At 33.0% G+C, this 24003-nt stretch overlaps 1 protein-coding gene across 6 annotated transcripts in view; it reads right to left on the reverse strand.

Annotated features, from left to right (window-relative positions):
- Positions 1-798: 798 nt before the first annotated feature.
- wwk (anoctamin 8 white walker) overlaps positions 799-24003 on the reverse strand; it is a 29052-nt gene continuing 5847 nt past the window's right edge. The window contains exons 3-17 of one of the 6 annotated variants that reach the window (XM_076618580.1): positions 18491-18576; positions 13327-13487; positions 12931-13207; positions 12180-12368; positions 11313-11498; positions 11010-11162; positions 9457-9592; positions 8820-8875; positions 8006-8080; positions 6988-7299; positions 5287-5484; positions 4777-5068; positions 3663-3950; positions 3199-3466; positions 799-3103 (exon numbers count right to left, since the gene is read on the reverse strand). In XM_076618580.1, the coding sequence (XP_076474695.1) occupies positions 2620-3103; positions 3199-3466; positions 3663-3950; positions 4777-5068; positions 5287-5484; positions 6988-7299; positions 8006-8080; positions 8820-8875; positions 9457-9592; positions 11010-11162; positions 11313-11498; positions 12180-12368; positions 12931-13207; positions 13327-13487; positions 18491-18576 (3161 nt within the window). In that variant the 3' untranslated portion in view covers positions 799-2619. Of the gene's footprint in view, positions 3104-3198; positions 3467-3662; positions 3975-4776; positions 5069-5286; positions 5485-6987; positions 7300-8005; positions 8081-8819; positions 8876-9456; positions 9593-11009; positions 11163-11312; positions 11499-12179; positions 12369-12930; positions 13208-13326; positions 13488-18490; positions 18577-24003 lie in introns of all 6 variants that reach the window. The other 5 variants (XM_076618584.1, XM_076618575.1, XM_033328025.2 and 2 more) reach the window with 5 other exon arrangements.

The raw sequence follows: 24003 nt of genomic DNA on the forward strand, positions 1-24003 counted from the left end.
CCTTGTAAACGTAAACAATTCCCTATATACAAAAACGGTCCCTACTATTTGTCGCTTACCAACCGAGCTAATTTCATTCATAGTAATTTTTTTACTTAAGGCTCCTGTTTTATCTCACCGATTTGTCTCGATCGAACGGTAAAACAAAATATTTCTTTACATTTTACAAGTGTATCGTGCTTCGTTGAACGAAAACTGCATTTAATTATTTTTTGTTTAACCACTTGCCTTATATCATATACAAAATCATTTTTGTAACTTACCGATTATCGAATTATAATAGACCGCGAATTTTTATGCATTTATAGGAAATTAAAAAGTCCAAAAATGCACATGATATTAAAAAATATACAAAATATTTAAAAGATAATACTTATTATAATACTGAGTGGAAAAAATAAATTTCTTTTTAGATTCTATTTGTTTAATTAGGTCTACGAACATATGAATTTTCATAAAAATCCTCAGTCTAGTAATAAATAGAAAAATATGTTTGAGCCTGAGTTCAGCTATATTGAATCACGTGGACGTTACTCTGATTAAGTCTGAAATGTTTTAAAGAAATTACGTGCGGTTAAAGTTTCATTTGTAGAAACAACATTTTCATTTCATTTAAAACAGTTTCATTTAAAACAACATGGTAAATTTGAATGAGATTAGTTAAAAAATAAGCCATAAGGCAAGGAGTTAATCGTAGGCGTGTATGAACTCTGTGTGCATTTGTACGTTGTATCATATAGAGACCTCATAGAGAACTATTTAGCGAAAATTCATTAACTCATAAACATCTAGGCAACATATAATTAACAACTTATATTTCAGCAACAACAATAGGATCATTTGTCATTTCTTTAAGTTTCGAGTCGGATATATGAATGGCTCCCGCTACCAACAGCAGCTGCCTAAATAATTTACAAATGTCGTAACAGTGTTTCTTTCTATGCATCTTAAACTCTTATGATCATTTCCAGTCGATTATTCGACGCCAGTATTTATAATATAATGTTCCTTTTTAAAATCGATAGGTAACCCATTTTAGAATGGTCAGTTTAAAACGTATCTAAACTTAATTTCAAGTAACGAACTAATTATCACGAGAATTTTATTGAAACATCCCAAAAATATAGAAAAACTTTAAATTCTAATATTTTTCCCGCGCATATGTTATGAGTTAACATATTTGCACGCATTTGTGCGCAGGTGACTTTCTTGTAACATTATCGCGCATCCTTCAAAATTGTTTTTAATTTTTTCTTTCTTTTGCCTTTTTATCTTTTTCATAGAGTTAATATAAGATTTACAAAATAGTATTTGCAAATTATAAGAACAATTTAACATAATATAAAACCATATTAAAGGGGAAAATGTATATGTTTACACATACAGTCGGCAACAAAAATAGATGGACAGATAGTGGAGATAGATATCAATGAAGTTTCGTTAAATATGGTTTGTTTACAGAAAAGTGTAAATTAATTTACTAAGTAATTTATATAGTCTAAGCATATATAATAAATAAAACTTATATACATATAATACTAGTACTAGTTCGATTAAACTTCATTGATATCTACTTCCGCTACATTTTCACTTATTTTTATCCCCGATTGTATCTTATTTTCAATTCAAAACAACCAACATAGGCAGAATATTTGTAATTATTCCTTTTATACGTTTTAAGATGATGAAATTTCAAGGAAGTCAGAAACAATTTCCATATAGTATGGCACAAATCGTTCTGAAGTTTACGATCTACAATGCCGAGGTATCGACTAATCTACTAAAAATTGTGATTTTAAAAGGATGATAATCTAGAATCTCTATAGAACTTTGTCTAAAATTTTCAATTTACTTTGTGCGCCGTTTCTTTATTCATTTTCATTAATGATTCTCTTAGAATCACGACTCCAGATGATACATAACGGTCATATCTCCTTAATGATTTCTTAAACATTTTTAGAAATTCTCATGAGCTTTTCGGTGCACATGGTTCACTTGCGCAAATGATACTCACTCGAAATCTTGTTATATTAATGAATCAAAATTTTTAAGAAAATGAGCTTTCTCTATTGGAAAACATAAATAAAGTCAATACTCGAAGCTTTGAAACCATTTGCATTAAATGCTCGCTTGAGTACATCGTAGTTCAGCGCCATCGTTGTCAACATTACAGTCCAGAATGATAAAACAGTGAGTAGCATTATCCTCCAAATTGAGCAAGTTTTCGTTCAACAATGATATTGAAAATTTCCATTGATATTAGTTCCATATTCAAGTGGTAAACAGAGAAGAGTGATTTTTGCAAAAATGTACAAAAAATAATGTACAAAAAGTATTCATTGTAGGAATAAACAAGTGTCCTTACCCCCATTTTTGTTCTTCATTTAACTTCCTGTTTCTTTTATGTGCGTTACTAGTTTTCCTTTGATATTTACATAAGAACGTAGGTCATAAATCGATTAATTCGCAGAACCCCTTTTCTCTTTTTAAATACGTTGTTGATATGGCCTCAGAGATTCTGCGAAATTCATATACAACATTCGTTCCGTAGCGAGTATCACTGGCGCAGACGAACGTTTCTACGTTAGCGTGTAAAACGAAAGTGGAAACGTCAAGCGACTAATGATTAAGTCTGCGTAATTCCATGGCTGCGATGTCGTCCACGGATATAAGCTTCTCTATGGGGATGCAAGAGAGCTCGCCACCGACGCACGATTGTGGTTGTTGCCACCTGGCTTCTTTCTCCGCCACTTTGGCTTTCAATTCAGCCTCTCTTGCTCTCCGTTCTTTCAGCTTTAAGGAGAAGATCGCCACAGACCTGGCTCTCTTCATCAGACTCTGTTTCACCCTGGTCTTCTTCGCTTCTCTGTCCTCTTTCGATGGTTTCTCCTCCTCCTGACTTGAGATTGTTTTGTTTGAGTCTGAAAGACCGCTCGAGTCCTTCTCTTTCTCGGCATAATAGGACGATTGCTGTTTGTAATCCTGCATCTCTCGCTGATGTTGCTGATACTGTTGCTTTTCTGCCTTTTCTCGTTCCCTTTCTCTCTCGGGGGAGAATCGGAACTTTTGATTTCTGTGAGCCACTGTCCATGGCGGGGCAGATCTTTAAACAGAATTATGAGTATAGTTTGATACACTAGATTTTTAATAAGATATTCTCTTTAATCTTACACTTCAGGATAAAAGATGTAAGATTACCTAAGAAGATCACTGTCCGACGAGGATGCAAGATCTTTCGAGACGATACAATCAGTGGACCTGTGAAGAGTCAACTCGTCCCCGCTTCCACTAACCGTACCAGCTCCACTGATCTCGGAATCGCTGGACTTTCTACCACCAGCTTCGAGACCTAATCTTCGAACCCAATCAACACCTCCATGAGGTCCAATTGTTAAGTGATGACTGTAGTGGTCAGTTCCACCCGATGCCTCTGACTCAGTCTGAAGCCATTCCCTTGAACGCCTTGCTACTCATAAATAAAAAGAAAATGTTTTTTACATAGTTAGAAAACATTAAAGATCTATTTAACAAAAAATTCATGTTTACTAAATTAAAAATAAGCTTACTAAACTATATATTACATTAAATATATATAATACATCCTTCTATCAAGCGTTTCTTATAAAGGGGAGGGGCGGAGAAAGAAGAAGAAACTATCGAACCTCGTTCTGCACCAGGAATAGAGCATCTAGGTGAATTGTGAATATCACGAACGCTGCCCATAGTGTTTTCAGTCAAGAATTGGGTGCTTAAGTCACTGCTGCCTGCGCTACCAGGAGTCTGGACTGCGGAAGGTGTTTCTGAGATCCTTGGCACGGATGCTGCGCTAGGTGTCGGGGGACTACTGGGTGTCTGGGTGGACGACGCTAGGGTCGGTGTATCCGGAAGACTGGAGGATGTTGCTTCTCCGGTGCGGTCGGAAAGTAGTTGTTGTTCTTCGCTCTCACCGTCTGCTGGACTCACCACGAATCTCCCTGAGTTCGAGCGAAATTAATAGATGGTAGGAGGGAGGACAAGAGATTATGGGCGTCGTGTTTACCCGATCAGTCGGCGAATAATTGTTATTAGAAATAAAAAATTATACAGTCAGCTCGAGAATTTATAAAATTTTATCTAAAAATTCCTTAGAATTCCTCGAGCTTTGGGAATATCTTAGGTTAATTCTTTAATTCCTTAAATTTACAAAGTTTCTAAAGTTCTTTGAGTTTTTTAATTGTACTTCAGATTTCTTGAGTTCTTTGAGTAGCTAAAATTTCCTAAATTCTTTGAATTCTACAATTCCCTGGAGTTCTTTGGGATTCCTTGAGCTCTGAATACCAAAGTTTCTCTAATTCCTTGAATGTACAGAAATGTACAGAATTTCTTGAGCTCTTTGAGTTGTTTCAGATCTACTCTAAGTTCCTTAAGTTTTTAGAATTCTTCAAGTTTTTTAGATTCTTCGAATCCCGTAAGTTTTCGAAATTGTTAAAAAATTTTAGAATTTTCCAACTTCTTTCATAGTTCCAGAGATTCTTAAGTTCCACGAACTTTCTTTATTCTTAGATTTTCTTCATCATCTTTTGATTGTTTCAGGTTCCACAGAGTTCTTGGAATTCTTTGGAACTCCTTAACATTTTAAAAACATTGCGAGGCATTGAATTCAAAACTGATCGGGTCCCGTAAGCAGGAGAATTGTCTCTATTTGGAGAAGAAGCGGAGTAAGGAGGAGAATGTTGCGACAAGACTTACATTACGTAGCTCGTTACATTTAAAAACGTGATATTACTGTTTACTTACCTATCACTGTGGCTGGATGTTGTTCTGGTGACGGAGTAGACGACAGTCTTCTGACTGCTTCTCTTCTCAAAAATTCTACCTTGGCCATTTCCGTGGCCACCCAATGCGGAATATCCGGAATCGCGCAGATTATTATGAATCGTATCCCCAACATAATGTGCTCCAGGGCGACTATCAGCAAGATCGTTTGCGTGGCCGACATCTCCGGGAACATTCGTTGCACCTGCCCGCTTAACCCGATTAGAGCGCAATTGACTAAAATCGCGACCAGGCCCATTGCTTCCATGGCATTCTAATAAATAACAAAATTTCATGTTACTTCTATTTAAGAATTGAATTATTCTATAAACATTTTGCAATTGATAGTAGTATGTTTTATATTAGTATATTTTATTTATGATAACTTTTGGTAAATTGAACTTTTATTAATTACCATGATAATTACAATGGTTTTACAGAGACTTTTATAGATGAAATTTTGCTCTACTTATTTATGCATTTACTACTCACTTGCCAAGTTCCAATATTAGAAACTCTTCGACCAAATGGCCTTTGAAGGACGAAGCAGAGTTTGAAAGCGTCGCCGCGTAGTTCAAGAAGATTTCCAAGTAACGCCGCCATGGCAGCCAATGGAAAGGCTGAAGAAAACAGGCAGACGTATCCCAATTGTGACAGCATCTCTAGATGCTCTGAAAATGCTCCGTCGTACTGCGAATGGAAATATTTCTGCATAAATCGTTTGTGAAAATCTTCTACAGGCAAACTTATCATTATTATTATCATTATAATTATAACATGTACATTACTCTTAAAATAGGGTGATACTGTCATTAATTAGTTAAGTTTACTGCGCAATTCGTTGCAGGTTTGTTATCTGAAATACATATATAATTATTCAACTTGTACATTCTATTATATTATTAATATTATATAATACAATATACTTTTGGATAAGAAACCTGCAACAAAATTTTTAATTACATATATAATTTAAGAGATATCATTCAGAAAAATGTTCTATTAGGTGAACAATATATGTATCTAGCATAGGTAGTGCAAGGGTCACTATGCTTTTTGAACAAAACATAAGAAGCCAGCGCTTAACATGGAGTTAGCGTGACAAGCTGTGAGTCGTTCCATTCACCCTTTTGATTACTCTATTGCCTTTTACAGTGTACTTCAGAATTCTAAATCAATCAGGCAGAAAATTGAACCCAATATAGTGAGTGGATAGGCGTCTTTTAAATGTAAAAGTAAAACATGATTGAACATATCTTTATTACATAGAGAACATTCCTTTAATATTCACTGCTTGATTCAGTTGAAAGAATTATAGGAGGCGCTGTATATTTCAGTTTATGTAACATTCCTTTCTTTCTATTTTATCGTTTAATGGGATGATAAGCGCAGTCGGTAATCGAAAGGATGAAGTATTTAACGGTAAGATGATCAGATGACATTACCTTTTTAGTAGATACCTGTGCGTTGTCGACAGAATCAGTGGGAAACGGAAAAAAAAATCATTAAAATTTTGCAAAAAGAACCGATCAGACGACACAGGACAACATTCATTAGCTCTACCTCTTCCGTTTAATCCTACCCTTCTTCTTCTATCACCAGAATCGCTTTCAAATGTTTCGATTGCCCCCAAAATAAAATTAATTGAACGAAGAATGACTGTACACGCAAGCGAAGGATCGTTAAAAAGATATCGTAAAGGAGAAATAGAGTATTATGATGTGATCAATAAAAGAACTTGTGTCCACCTTGGCACAGTTCATTATTCAACCTCTAAAGTATATAAACATCTATTACAATATAATAATGAAAGAATACACAATGACAATAGGATAATTAAAAAATATACAACGATTTTATTCTTTTAGGGATACAGTAGCTAGAAAAAGTATACATTCTATTTATCACTATATTTATATAACACTTAATTAAGACTAGGTATGTTAAATCTCATATCATTTAATAATACTTTCATATGAAGGTAAAAAATTAATATTTTCAAAGTAAAAAAATGCTTCATTAGAATGTAAGAATATGTACAAATACTTTTTGTAGTCACTGTAATTATATGTTTTTCAATTCGTTGTCTAATTCCAGTTCTCGTTTAAAAAGCTCACCAAGGCGGATCAGGTTCAGTGCGCAATTGCATGAGTGCATCAGAAACGAAAGAAATTAGCTAAATCTAGTTCAAACCTTGAACGTAACGTCACTAAGTAGAGAATTAGTGGGATGTCCTACTCTGTAGAGAGAACTCTCCAATTCGGCCTGGCTGACATTTCTCGGCTGTTTGGATTTCCCGCCATCGGAACGTTCGCTCTTATCCTCCGTATTCTTTCGTAATTCGTCATCCTCCTCGCCAGGTGGCGGCCTAGCCTCGCTGGGACTCAACGCGCCAAAAAGTTCGAAACTCAGTCTAGCCAATCGCAGCTGCTCTATCAGATACGGCACGGCGGACTCTTTCAAATTGCCAATCACTTGACGCGCTATCAGTAGTGCGGCTAATTGCTGAAATCATAACCAACAAGATTTATTATTGTTTTTTAAAAATATTTTTAATCTTACGAACTCTTTTAATAATTTAGTTTCTTTAATTTTGAATAAACAAAGAGTAAATTTTAGAATATAGAATACAGATGGTCTTTTGGACCTCTTAAAATTGTAACTTTTCTCTATACCTTCTTTAATTTGTTAAGTACAAATTTTTATATTCCTTCATTTGAATTTTTTGTTTAAATTGTGAGCTAAAGTAAACTTCAGAATATAGGATTTTTCATAGATCAGATTTTTATTATTTTTTATTTGTTCATCACAATTAAGAATTTATATTCTATTGAAGTTTCATTTAATTTGGAGTAGAAATTTCCAAGATACATTTAAATATATTTAGAACTTAAGTTCTAGCGTTTGTCTGATCTATTCTATTTATTTTTTAGAATCACTGTTTTCTAAATTGTGATTATGATTAACCATTATATACTTTTCCTGTTTGCATTCTATCAAAAACAATCTAATATCTTCTAGATACTAATTACAGAGACAAGAATTTGCAAGGATAGATAAGTCGTAATAGAAAAAACGAGACGATATCTAAGTTTGTCTAAAAACTCTGTCTATGGTCATTCTCGAAGAAGAACTTCGATAGAATAAAGAAAGAAGAAGAAGAAAAAGAAGAAGAAGAAGAAGGAAAAACCGGGATTAAAGGGATCCTTACCTCTTTAAGTCTCTCTTGATCCTGTAGGTAGAAGGCGATGTAAAATAGCGATAGGAAGGAGTTTACAAACTGAAACTGAAATACATAGTCTCTTCTGTATACTCTATTTGTCGTGGTGAATTAAACACACACTAGAATGCACGAAATATAAGTGCATGTATATAAAATCACGCCATATTCTAACAATTAAACAATTATGTTTTGAAGAAGCGCAAGCAAGAAAGTAGTCTAGGAGAGTATTGAGTTTTCATGCAGCGACAGAGACAGCCAGAGCAAACCTTTACTTTTCAATTGATCGAATCGAAGCCGAAGAGCTTTTATTTAATACTATAATTAATGGTCCACCTCTAAATTTGTCTAGAATAGAACAAACTATCTTTATTGAAAAATTTTAACATTGCAATAATAACGTTAATTTTTTATATCTCTTTAGCGTGAAATCTCAAAAGAAAATTGTATCTTCTTTTTTTTACTGAATGTATATGATTGAATTGAAGTGTATAAGTGAGTATTTTATCATTAAAAAATGCACATGCTTCACAGTAATATTTAAAACATTATTTGAATTACTGAATGATATATGTTTCATAATGACATGTATTAGGTTTTCCAGAATCGCCATGGTTGAGAAGCAATGTCAATATCAATCAATGTAAACGTTGAATTTTAAGAAAAAAAAGAAGGAAAAATAAAGAAAAAGATATTGGTATAAATTCTATGATTCGGTTAGAGGAGGACACACAATAATACAGCTAATACAACATACAATAATAATAATTCTAATCATTGAAAATGGAGAGTTCTTCTTTATTACCAGTGCCACCTTGTAGATCAGATGATTCTCGTACTCGGTGTCTAGCCGATAGTTTTCTGCGTCCAACACACAAAAATCACAAATACTATCTACTGTAACATGACTGCTCTCCAGTATGTAAAGAAGTGAAAAATAGGAGAGAGAAAAAGAAAGATTAAAAAAGCAAAAAAGGAAGAAGTTGAGAAAATAATTAGTGGAATAGAAAGAGGAATATAATTATAACAAGATCTACAATATAATGTATCTCGTTTGTTTGATATCATTTTTATAATACGAAAGAGGATACAAAAACACTCTGTTTTATAGATCTGTTTAAGTCATGTTCGTTAGTCAGGGATTATACATAGTTTTGAATTAATCTCTAGAAGAAGCTAAGCCGTGGAAAGATTCGAAAAGTATTTATGCTATAGGCTTTTGATAGAAAAAAAGAAAAGAAAAACTAGACGTGCAGATGTGTCTTGTGAAGATACACAAAATCGATGTGAAGAATTTTATAGAAAATGTTCATCCACTCTCGCATGTCGTATCTCGCACACGGCTGATCAATCGTGTCGAGAATGAGAGTGATAGCAATACTATGGGAACCAAAATAATGTACATAATCGTTGTACGGCGCATCTAGACGTCTTATACGTACCCATGTCGTTCAACCATACAGCGACTTTGAAGTAAGCTTCGTCCATTAAAGCTATCACTACCGCCAGTAGAACTTTTGGCACATAACTCAACCAGAATGCGTGTCCTCTCGATTCGAGACGAGCGTCCCACCAATCCTGTAATCATTTGTAAAATATATTTCATATACATTTATAGGTATATGTGAAACATTGAGAATCTGACTTTGTTTAAAAAAAAGTAGAAGAGCAGAATTTTAAAAACAATAAAACTGTTACTTGCTGGCCAATTAATTGAGAAGTATTGATCAATTAGTCTTTTATGATATTTCTCTAAAAAACAAAATTCTAATTAAGAGAATGCAAAAATGGTAATTCTTAATTTCACTAATATGTTATGGATTTGAAAATCAAAAAGTGGAGGTTTATGATATTGTCAGATAATATAAAACGCTTATTAAGATAAAATATATTGTATAAAGTATACTAGGTGGATGTGTAATATATTTTAGGATAAAATATATTATATAAACATACACCATACGATAACGGTACATTATTATAAAACATAGTGTTGCGCATTGATAAAAGTATTATTATGTATTTTAGAGAATCTGGAAACAATATAATTCTATTAAGCAGTGGAGTTTGTGCGTTACGCAAAGAAGTTTAACAAATTTAACGAAAGTTCATCGGCATAATGACAAATTGATCGTGCAGCACTTGGCTTTTATTCAACTGATTTTAATTGCTAAAGAATTCGGCGTTTTTTCTCATCAAGTCCTGGACAGTTGGGTAGAAATACCGTCTCAGCCTCTAGAACTAAATTATTCCCGGACTTTTTTGTTCCTCGATGGGATTTTGTAAGAAAAGTTTGCAAGCGCGACTTCAGGCACGTTGCCAGATTCAGTGATTACTGGGAATGTCCATTGATCGCTCCATTTATGTCTTGAATATTTCGAAGGAATTTATTAAAACTCGAATTCAAATAACAAGAAGTTGGAAGGAATTTGTAATTTGTCAGCTGGGAAAAATGCATTAAGTTATTCTATCTAATTTGTTATTTTTAAATAAATTTTTACAACGCACAATTTATAATTTATAGTATGCTTTTGTTAATAACAGAGATGTCATCTAGCTTTAGATTTCCTTGTTTTCAAAAAGTATTTAATTTTATCAAAGCGATGAAATTTCTATTCTATGAAGTGTTAAATCTACATTATATCACACATACATGTATAATAGTGAAACTAAAATTATGCTTTTTCAGATGTATGCTGAAAGGAATATCTAATTAAGAAATGGTTTTATGTTGTGTAAACTTCTTTAGAAGGAACTCCAAAAGAAAATTTTCTTTCCAATAACACGTATCTAAAAAAACATTAAAGTATGTGTCAGGAATTTAGATCTGTTTAGATCTATCTTATTGTAAACTTCTACATTTTCCTTTAAAGTTTTATTCTGAATAAGAACTCCAGATAAACATATTAATAGGTCGAATAAATCATGTATTTAATCAAGTATTCCATATTCAATAAGTTTTTGTTCATGTAAAAGTACAAAAAATGTCTCGAACCTGTATCTGAAAGCTGAGGATCATCACAATGAAAACGAAGAATAAGCACGCTGCGATAATCGGAACGCTGACAAAGTACCGGAACATGTTTCTCTTCCATCTAGGATATGTTGGCTCCAATCTCCCTGTTACAGCTGAAGTTTCCAAAGTGCCCTTCAATTTCGGAAAAGAGAGAAGAGGAAAAGATATCATAGCATTGGAATTACACTCAGTACAACTAACTTCAACTGTGTTTTAAAGCGAAAAAGCGAAAAACGTGTGAGAGAAAACGAGAGTGGCGCTAGTGATCGCCAGGAAACTTACCGTGAACAAGGGCCTAGGCTCGACAAGTAGGTCATCTCTTTGATCCAAAGTACCCCACCTGTAGGCCAATTCGGCGCCCCTTCTTTTCCAGGTTTCCAGATAAACCGTGGCCCAGATCACATTGAAGACGGAGAACAGAACGTACGCTACATCTTCCACCGCTTGATTCCTGCCGATGATGCCGACCTGGAAGATCAAGTTAAAACGAGATAGGCGTTAACAATGCAATACTACACTTACATAAAATCTTATTACAATATTACAATATTGTACTGAGTCGTTATTAGGCTGAAGGTATTTATGCAAATTCATATCCTTGTCAATATAATTGAAAAGGTGGAATCCAGACACAAGTCTGTTTTATCTAGTAAGTATTACAATAAATACTACATTTTCTATATTTCACATATTTTTCCGTATTATGTGCATTCTGTGGATTTTTGAACTTTCACTTAACATAACTCATTACATATTCCAAACGCAAGAATATGTAAAACTAGAAATTAAGGACAAAGTAGTTAAAAATGGTTACAAAAAAGGAACATAATTTTATTCGTAGAAATGCTTTAGACGAGTTCGAGCTTCTTCGAGAAGCTAAAACAATCATGAACACACTCTATAGAAAGGCTATTAGTTACAAGATTAACATTATTGAAAATTATAAAATGAAAATATGAGAATTGTTGGGTATTCAAAATTTGACTTGTAGCTTTGTCGAAAGTTTTCTTAGCCAAATATTTGAGACTTTCATGGCTCGGTATTACAGAATTACTTTTATGGATAGTTACCTGGAAAAAATATTCTCATGTTCTACAAACGTTATAATTAATACTTGTAAACTGTAGGAATATTTATTTCTTTTCTTACCCAATATATGGCACCCACTGCAGCTGGAACGATCAAAGCGGTGGTGTAATGACCGAGCCATGCGAAGTACATGGTAATCTTGACTCCGAAGTATTTACAAATGTCGTCCAAGGGTTGGGGGCTAAGAAACGCGCGAACCCATGTTCGTTGCAGCTTCTCCAACGCAGGCAATTCGTGAAGAGGGAAGACCTGGAAGAAAATATATTTCTTCTTATAAGTACAGGTACAACTATAAGTTGAAAAGAAGCAATCAAATTTTTTTATGAAAAGCTAAAAAATTTTCAAGAAAGTTGAACTTGTGGCGGATCGGTACAAACAGGACGCCGACAGGTCGAGGCATCAACGCGGCGCAACACCTCTCGGGCGATCCGCTGGTACCAACCGCCAACACTAGAGGGCTACGACGACAACGAGTCTGTCTATCTCGCTAGCGGTCGAATATACGGGCGATTGATACAAATACCGCACTTAGCGAGACTCCCTCTACGTCTAAGGCAGGGACTACCGGGTATAGCCTTACTAACGAGTCCACCGGTAGTCCCGGGACGAAACGCACACCTCTCTTTTCATCCGTCACAAACTTATCAACAATTAGTAATAATTAATAATTTCTCAGAATAATATAAATTTCTTTAAGAGTTCTTATAGATTCAATTTAAGTAAGACATTTTGATTATTCATAAGAATTCTTAAAGGAATTTATACCATTCTGCATTTGCAGATCAAAGATCGTTTAGCGAATAACACTAACCTGGGATATAATCCCAGCAGAAAGGCATTTTGGAATAATTGCTTGACCTTCCACCATCTTAAGACCGGATAGACTGTGAAGATCCTGCGGACCCGCCCTAAGAGTATGCAGCAGGTGCAGGACCAGCGATTGCCTTTCCTGAGTAGTGAAGAATCGAGATTCGTCGTCGCTGCCTTCGAAACAGCTCGATTCAGAACCTACGAATTCTTTCAATCCTCCACCGAATTCTTGACGTAAAGTCTTTGGTAAATGCACCTCTTCGGCAGCTTTCAATAGTCTATGAATAAATAAGTATCATTTTCAATCTTTTTAATCAAATCAGTTTGGTTCCTGAGATTTCATATAATCAATAGAATATAATGATTATAACTTACAATATATAAGAAATATACATACACACTAAAGGGAGCTGTTAAATAAAAGCCATAAGTGTCTGACGAAGTATGATGTCGCACATGCACCACTAGGCCCGGGGTTCCCGCCCGAAGACGGCCTAGGAGCCACATCAGAGTTTCATCGCTTGCTCCGCTTGGAAACATCATCACGACGTCGCATTCCTGTACAATTGATCATTCATATTTGGCGAATATCGATTACAACAAATCTTTATGAATTTTTAGAGTTCTTAGAGTTTAAATTCCTGGATTTCTATTTTTTAGTTTCTTGGGATTCAAATAATTCAATTTTTAGAACTCTTTAATTTCGTAGAGTTTTGTTAAGTTGCAAAATTTCTCGCGCTTCTAGGATTCTTTTTTAAGTTGTTTGTCTTTGTTAAGTTGTTCTATTTTACCAGTTTACTCATTTTATTCCATATCTCCATATCATCGAAATAATCAGGTTTCTCGTAAGAAATAAGATACACTCGAATGTCCACAAATCAGAACCGTGACGTTATTTCGTACTTATCGCTGGACAAGGTACACTTATTTCCCTATGGAATCGTAGACCGTAGGACGAATTATACATGTGGTCTGGCACAGGGAGTAAAGTCGTTTGCCCTGGCCGTCTTCCAAACGGCAGCAGATTGCTTGATATTGACAATCTACGTGCGAAGATATCCTGATGCCATGTCTGACCTAATACCGCCGTCGAAATCCACTTCTATTATCCGTATTATCTACTCTGTTGGAATTAAAAGAAATCCTTCTTTCTCAGAAATTGCTAATATTTACTACATAAAGAGCAGTGTATGAGAACATGACACTAGATGGCAGTGACGAATCATGGAGCGTAGCCAAACAAGTACAAAGACTTTAACGTTATTTTGTTACGAAGATTTAATTTATAATTGATGTGCTAACTAGAACTTACGCTACATACTGACAACGCTAATTAGATTGTAGTTTAAGAGGGAACCAAGAAGAAAAAGACTTCAGAGTTTACAATTAACTTTTGATGTAACTTTAATTGTAATTTTGAACCACTATATTATGAATAGTACTGTAATATCGGTCTATCACAGAAGTTAAAACTTCTGCATTTAGTATAAAATATTGAACAATGAAATTGTAAAGTGGAAAAGAATATCTCCATTTTCCTCCTTCCAATGCCTCTTCCTATCTATTATATTTCTTCGCTAAAAAAGTCCTCCGACGATTTTCAATTTTCTACCACATTATGCGTAAAAAAGAAAAACAGCTAATAAAGCCAACTTTTCTACGTGAGTCAAATAAAAAATCTCACGGAGGAGGCTGAACTTCCGGAACGCAAATGATGGCTGGTATCGGACGGTATATGGAAAAAGTTACGTAACAAAGAATAGAAACCGTGCGTGGGCATGTCTTAGGATATCTCATCGGAACTACCATCGTTACGGGGATAAAGATGACGCTTCTTAAAAGGTCACCTTATATTAAATTAACTGACGACCAGTGAGCAGCACGTAGATCCAAAAAGAACGCGGAGATGCGTTTAATCCTCTGCAACCTAACCTCAACCTAACCCTTCTGCAACGTTGTTACACAGGATGGATTTTTTCATCGCTCTTTGATCGTTTGATTGGTCGAAATACAGTTAGGTGAAGTCATTTTTCTGCACATGACACTGTTTGATCAGATTTTCCCAAGAAAACTAATTCAGAAAAAGCATATCCGATTAAAAAAGTAATATTGTTTTAAAAAGTATAATTTTAAAATAAATAAAAATACTTTATAAATAAACACGGGCAAACGAGAAAGTTTCATTCATAAAATTATGTATTCATTTTAATAGATATCATTGAAATTTACTACAGCGAACATCCTGTATATATGTTTAACATTGATAAAGCACGCTTTAAAGATCTTGATGCTCTTTGCGTTAATTTACTGATGTGAATAATTGTTTGCACGTTAGTTTTGTATTTTTTCGTTCGTGTCTTATACACACTTTAACTTATCGATCTTCTGCCTCCGTTTCGATGAATTATTCGTTAGAACGAGGGGTAATGCAAGTTTCATGGGTTTTGCTTTCACTTTCTTCCCTCGTTATTACTGTTTTACTACATCTTTCATATTTTGTATATTTTTAGAGCCCTTATGTATTTAAATTTTTACATGTTTTACCTTTTTTCATATTACGCAGACATCCTCCGTGAGTATTTTAATGTGAACCTGTTTTCCTTTTAAATATTTGTATCCACGTCGTATCAACTTTACACAAATAATTTTAACCATGATAATCTGAAATTGAAGAATTAAACTATAGGGTCTACATTTCTATATAGATATATGTCTATATCAAAGTAGAAAAACTGCAAATGTTAATCACTATTCAACAAATTGCGATATAAATATAAATATTTTAAATGGAAGTAGGGAAAAAGAAATAGTAACATAAATATAAATTTATCCTACAAAATGGATATAAAATGACATTATATTAAAGCTTTCTTTGTATGTATAGATATACATATGGCCTCCGTCGAGGTTTAAATTCCTTATCCACTACTGTTCTTGTCATTTTCTTTGTCCCGATATCCGAAATATGAATGCTTTGACTACTGACCGATCTTACGACCTCGTTACATCATATTCTGTGTCATATACCTAGAGCAGCTCATGAATGTTTATATATAGAAATCTTTCATGAATATACTATGTGCATGATATGAAACACTGTGGAATGTCTCTAACAGTGTAATGAGATTCGACTATAATAACTATATGTAACGTACAGAATTATATTCTAAAATTATACAATTCACTATTTGATAATTTACATGAAAATTACATCTAGAATTAAATCTAGAATTAAGAATATGTGTAGAATAATTCTCAAACTTCATTAAGATATTTTTGGGTATTAAAAAATTCTATAAAACATATAAGATATTTAGTGTAAGTACATATTTTAGAGATTTCATTAATAAGCCTCGATATTCACTAGGACCATCTTTAACATTTATTACAGCTTAAGCTATCATAACATATACTAATCTTTTTACTAAACGCTATATATTTAATTCGTTTGTTAGTAAGTTTTAATTTTTTAATCGATATTGTACCTTATTAATGTAATGAATGACTAATTATTTAATTACTTTGATACATTTTGTGACTTCTATATATAAACATTTTCACATTATATTCGAGCTTTATTAATATAATTATAACAGCCTTATCTCTCTATGATGCTAATGAGATTTCAAAATATTTTCTACAACACATACAATATATACATAAAAGTTTCCTATTGTAAGTGCTAGAATACTCTTGTGAGCTACTATACATAGTAAAAGAAATAGCAGACATCTTAATAAAAGCACGTAACAAGCTTTGAATAAGTGGCAGGCTTGAAACCTCTCGTTACAATTTCCTTTCGAAGAGCAACTTCTAACAACATCATCAAACAGTTTGTTTGACCGATTGACAGGAGTTTATTTGTTTCGAAACTTTTCTACCAAACAGACGATAGTGAAGGCATACACAATGATGATCTCGCCAAATTGCAGTTCCGATGTCGGTATTATCGACATATCGGCACAACGATAATGCGTCGTATCACGAATAGAAAAGTTGCCCGAAAATGTATGCGAACATAAAAATACGAAAATTTTAGAATATAGAAATGTATCGACGTAGAATAAGTAAATAAAGAGCTACAAATGTATAACAATAATGTGAAAAGGATAGAATTGGAAACATATCGTAGGGGAATCAATTTCACTGGTTGGCCGTTTTATTCGCTAACGCCACCTTTCTCAATTCTTTTCATTCCTACACCCTTGTTAACGATATTCTTGAGATTCCTCTCTAGATGGCTGACGCGTCAACTTCTTGCATGACTGTAGTGCGAATTCGTATCGAATCATAGTTCTAATAGTTGTTTTATAGTACGTGGATGTACATATTTTATTTACAATAACAGATAAAATAGTTGTATGAAATTTGATAATAATAAAATTTTACAAGTAAATTTTACAAATTATACATAAATTGTTCGATTATGCCAATAACTCGCTAATTTCCTAATATTATTAATTGGTTATTACATCATTATATTAGACAGCCCTGATACTAGTTTACTAATTATAAATTGATGATTTAGGATTTGCACGTCATTCCTAAGCTCCGTCCGCCCCTACACGCAATCGTTTGATCAATAACGATAAAATCAATAGCCGTAGAACGCGTTTCCGTAAACAAGAAAGCCAATCCCAATTATAAACCGGGTACATAGTAACGTAGAATAACGAGGATGTGTGCAACAAAATTTGTTTGTACGTCACGTGGATACCGTACACTGTACACGATGGATTCCCTGTGCTCGTCGTGTATTGATTTCAATTGGTCAGGAATATGGTGATAGATGAGCCATTCAGATGCATATAAGGATCCGGTGTGCTCGGGCGTAGAATTAAGTTGGAATGTTTTTGCACACGTTCTCACCACTGGCTTCTTGCTTCGTCACGGATAATTCAATTCGGACAATGGTCGAGTAATTAGGGGTTATATTTGTCGAACATGTGTTACAGCGAATGCTGACATTTTTTTCAATCATGGTAATCGTTTACGATAACAGTGAAAAATTGTTCTATCAGTATACATGAAAAAAGAGACGAAGAAAAAAAAGGCCTTGTGGTATGTACTAGGTGTTTCTTTTAAAGCATTTTCGTTTTTTCCCTTCTTGAATATATAAAAGCAAACTTAACCTCTTCTAATGTTTAAAATTACGTATATTAAATGTCAACATTTTTTTTACCAAATAATAAATATTTGTAATAGTTGATAATATAAGGAGATATTTAGAGAGGTTTGCCAAAGCACTGATTGTGTTGAATTTGGTTAACTTCAAACTTGAAATTGATGTGTAACAGATACATTGCAAATATACATAACGAATAGATATACTATTTGACAATATTATACAGAATTCTATAAATGTGTAAAAGCCATCATATATGTAACAAAGTGCAGAAACACTAAGCTATCCAAAAATGAAAAAGTGATAATATTAAGTAATAAACTTATTAAAATATTTTTCATAATTTGTAGTAACCTTTTTAAGGAAATGATAAATAGAGGACATAACGAGACTACAGTGGTACATAATAGAAGTATGTAATGATTCGAAAACGTACTTGAGTTGGAACCTTCTGTATCCATAGGCGGCGGGGGGTCATCAAGTGGCCTGTGCATGGTATCTTCCGCCTGAGTAGACGGGATGCTGTAAAAGAAAAGGAAAATGGAAACGACGTGTTGTTATTAAATATCGATCCATGCCAGACCTGGTGTCTCCTAACGAGACACATCGTTAGCGTCGTGTTATTTTTCCAAGGATTAATTTTCCGTGAACGTGATGAAGCGAGAACGCGGGTTTCCTTAATAAAGCGGCAAATTGCGGGGTTTAATAGCTCGCGTAATTGATGGAAACGCGACGATCCATATAACGAGACGTGGAAGCGGCCCCCGAGCTGTAATTCGCCTAACCAGTCTAACAGTCCTCTTCTTCGATTAAACAATAATATGTAAATGAATTGAATCTGAATTTCTGATTGTTGTTGATTTATCGATTTTATCTATTTTAAAGAGGTAATGTATATTCGAAAACGTACTACTGGTGGAACAGATATTGTGAGGTTATGAATTGAAGCGATGTTTGTTAACATCGACTGATATACATATGTAGATGAATTTAGGGTCACAGATCGTTTACGCGTGTAGTAACATATATTTATAATGATATATGGAATATATATAGCCATAGCTATATTATAAATTACTTATACAATTTTTCTATACAAAATTTTATTTTCATTTTCTTATGCCATTCGAAAATATTCAATTATCACATTTTATGTGTCTTATACAGCACATCTTTTTCTTTAATGTAATGAAGAAGCAGAGCTCTTTTTTCTGGAGACATACTCGGCAGACATAATTAACTCGAAGATAAAGAATTGGAAAGATCGTCGAGTATCAAAGCGAAGCACTGAGAATTTTTAACGAATTCGAAGCAAGTCGCAGACAATTCAGCGTTCATCATTAACGAAATACTTGAGCTGCCTTTTTCGTATAACGATAATACTTATTTCAATTTTCAGTCACCCGTTTCCTTTTATAGAATACGAGGAACAGAGCATAGGGTCGTTATATTGGAGGACGTTCAAACTGTGGCTGAACCACAAATAAGAAAACAGAAGAAAGAAGATACAACTACGTGGAACGGCTGTAAAATATGTGAGCTCCCTTTGTTCGATAATAAATTAAATTTAGGCCAGTTAATGCGTTGTGAGATCATTAATAAATTTCTTTCCTTGTCCAATCAAATTCCTCCGCGATGTACAACGCTACCTTTTGAATTATTAAAACTCTATCATTTGTTGGATTATCGTTCATTTCTTGAAATTCTTATAGATGAGTCTAATTTTAAAAAATTTCCCGAAATTGAAAAATTTGTTACTCTTAAAAATATTAATTTTTTTAACAGACTTAAAAATGGACAACTATAAATATATAACAACAACAAAGGAAAAAAATATATATAACACCAACAAATAGCATGACAGTATTGTCATCTTTTTTCCTCTTCACTAAGTAACTTGAAAAACGTTTTCAATCCTGGTATTTTTTAATCAAACTTATCAAACGTTTTACGAAGATGAATCTTTTAAACGAATTTAAAGATAGACAATTGTTAAAAAATAGTGCGACATTACTATATGATCCGTTTTCTTTTTCAATAAATAAGATTAAGAAATGCTTTTAATCCACGTTTTCTATCAAACCTCCCAAGGACACGTTGTATTAATGGCGATTTAAAAACTTCCTCGCAACCAGCTTCTATCGCGAGACCGCAATAAAAAGAATTTCACGCTACCGTGCCGAAGGTAATTTTCTGGCCAACGGTTACGAATCAGGAAATTGCTCAGCGACCGCTGTGATATCGTAGCCTCATCGGATGCAGGAATTATGTTTGTTTCAATCTATGTAAGACTGAATCTTCCCGAAATTTCGTCTGAAATTTAGAATTAGTTATTTTTCTTTTTATAGAAAATTAGGTAATTGGACTATTGTTTAATTTTATAGAAAGTTAAATGATGTGACTACTATTTTTGTACTAAATATATAATATCTATTTCTTTCCCTGAATGAGAGAAATATAGACGAAGGTATTTCCCCCAATTAAGAACATTAACATTCATCCAAAGTCTAATATAAAAAATATATTATTATATTTATATATGATGTTTCTTATTTTATTAATATTTTATTATATATAGATATAAATATATTAATGAGAAATATAAATTTTGTAAGATTCTGCAACATTGTCAGGAAAGACCTGGACACAAATTTCCGTATGGTTTGTATTCTGAAAGTTAAGAGTTCCACCCTCCGTTATCCATCTCTATGGAAAATTGCATTTTCCGAGCTGGCGGAGCTCGTTGTATAATGCACTGTATTTTGTTCGTTAGAACATCATTTTGCGCGTTCAACACGCGGTACGAACACGAAAAGTTTCCTTTTTCCCTTTTTAACGTTCTACTCGTTCTTCCGGTGATAAACGACGTTGCAGAGGTGCTCACGGGGTAGGAAGCGGAAATTCCAAAGGGGAATTCGATTTTTATTGTTCTTTGTGTGTTACTTGCTTTACCATCGATGGAAAGAACGGTGGTATTAATTTTTTGTAGAATCGAATAACACACTAGCATTTGTTTTACTCTGCGCAGGATTGTGCAAAAGGTATATTTCCGTTAAAACAAAATATACCCTTTTTTCAAAGTAATTCTGATTTCCTCTTTTTTTTTTTGTAAGTTAATTTCTATTTAAAATTCAAATTGTACATAATTTATATAAGAAGTTATTTCATATGGAGATTTATTTGTTTAAGGTAATAAAGGTGAAATATAACAAAAACAAAAAAATATCTTTATCTAACAGTTAAATTGCAGTAAAAAATTAAATTATTAATATTTAACTACCACTGTATATTAGTAATTCATCTTTTATTCTTTTTATATTACTACCATTATAGAACGTAATAGAATATTAAGGAAAGTAAATTGAATTCAAGAATTTCTGGCAAAGTTTCTCTCCTATAAATTGCACGAACATCAACGAAGAGTAAATGTGAGATAAAATAAGTATATTTTTGGACTATTACCAATCAAAATGGGTCATATCTCTATCATACGACCAATAACGATTTCACTGATTTTATTTCTCCACAAAATTATCTTAAATTAGCCATGATATGTTTTTAGTGCGGTTATTATGATTTTTATATTCCTATTATGCTTTTAACTTTTATGACCGTTTAACTGCGGTGGACAAAGTTTGATTGAACGACATTAAAATTATAGCAGAATAAAATCGAAGAATTTAATGCACCATCTTTTTATTTTTGTAAATATCGTACATAAGATCTATTTATAATAAGATTTTACTGAAACTTCTTATATATTCTCCAAAATGGAATGTCATCTTGTAAAAAGTAATGTGAGATCTATTAGGTGATACATACATGAAGTAATACGTAATAATGTTAAAGAATCGTCATTGAATTATTGAAATAATAATAAATAATCATTGAGAGATTATTGAATACAATGGTTAACATGAATATTATTACGTTATCGAACTTCAGGTAGGCGACAGAAGAATAAGCAACCTTTTCCACTTTTATCTTCATATATAAATAACAAACACAGTAACTTTACTTTTAGTATATTTTTATATTCTTATATTAAGTAACTATTAATGCTAACAATTGGCTCAATTATTATTAATTATTAAGAAATTCATAAACATTTATATGATACTATGTATGCCTGATATACTATTTTGTTCTAATAAATAGAAAGCACATAGAACAGTCAAGCTTTAAGTGCAAACTTAAAAAGACAATTTTTCTAAAGCATGTACGTAAATATGAATTTTTATATGTATCATAATAATACATTTATCTTTCCTTGTGTTGACTACATATATACAATTTTTCACATGCTTTGTAAAATCAAAGTATTCCAAGTTATAAGTAAAAATGCCTGATATCTAATGGAAACCGTACAAAATATATTAATGGCTTTTTCGCTTGTTAAATAAATCTATTGAATATTAAACACTCCATTACATCTAATAGATTTACACGCTAAATAATTATCGAGAAAAATAAATATATGTTCAAATGCTTTCCTCATCCACTATAGACATGAATTTATTCATCAAATTATACACGACTCTATAGCCCTAATCTTTACAGTACTCTAGACTTTATACTGCGCTATCCAGTTGAGTGGCTGCTACAATAATTAATCGAGTTTTGTTCGAGATCCTGTCATCTCAAGACCGCAATTATGCATAAATTTAAGAAACGAATAAACCCGTAACTCTGGTCAAATTGATAAAATGTTATCTTGCAGGGTATAGAGACTTGTATGCTTTCAACATTTTACATCTCATACAATAGTTCCAGTCTATTAAATCGACCGTATTTCGCCCATAGCCTGTTCTCTCAAGTGTTGCGTGATATTATGTACACGTCTCTGAACACACTATCTTCTAGAAGCACGGTGACGGTTGCCTTGGTTTCCACGGAGGAGGAAAGTATCAGTTAAAACCTTTCGAACATCCAGAGACGGAATATCGTAGAAACGAGCGTTGCTTTCGAAAGTTAGAAAGATTTCTTTAGGAATGGTTAAAAGGAAGGACAGTGATTTATGAAAATATTCGAACACTTAACACAGAAAATGTTTATGAATATAGTCAGGGACAAAAATAAGGTAGTGGAAGTAAAATACGTGCACCGACAGACTCATCAGAATTTTTAAAAATGTTTACCAAATCATTAAGGAGATATGTAGAACAGTTAAGTTTTAACTGAAGCCGCGATTCTAAGAGAATCGTTAATGATGCACAAAATAAGTTGAAAGTTTTAGACAAAGTTCCATAGAGATTCTAGATTATCGTCCTTGAAAAATCACGGTTTTGGTAGATTAGTCTATACCTCGGCATTGTAAATCGTAAATCTCAGAGAGATTTGTGTCATACCCTATGAAGATTGCTTTTGACTCCCTTCAAATTTTAACGTCTTAAAGCGTATAAAAGGAAAATTTACAAATGTTATTATAATGTTATATTAGTTGTTTCGAAATGAACATGAGATATAGTCGGGGACAAAGATAAGTTATATAAGGAAGTAGGTATCAATGAAGTTTAATCGAATTAGTATTAATATTATATATATATAATAATTTTATTTATATTTATTTATATTAATAATGATAATTTTATTTATTACGTATCTGTATAGTATATAGAATATTTATTCAGTAATTGAAATTAATTCTCATATTTTTGTGCAAGTAAGTTGTATTTAACGAAACTTCATTGATAATTATTTCTACTTAGGTATAGGACTATACGTATATATGCATATATATATGTATTAAAACATATACGTTGTTCGACACGTTTTAAAATTTCTTTAGCACTATAATGAAACGCAGTAAGGAAAAAATTTTCTATGGTAAGTGTCCAAATATTTTTGTGAGCTACTATACAGAGTTATAGTTGCAAAGATTGGTCGAGAACTTGTTATATGTATACTGCGTATGATGACATTTTGAAGTCATAGAGTTTGTTATTCGAT

This window comes from Bombus vancouverensis, chromosome 1 (assembly GCF_051014615.1).
Source record: "Bombus vancouverensis nearcticus chromosome 1, iyBomVanc1_principal, whole genome shotgun sequence".
Classification (NCBI taxonomy): Eukaryota; Metazoa; Arthropoda; class Insecta; order Hymenoptera; family Apidae; genus Bombus; species Bombus vancouverensis.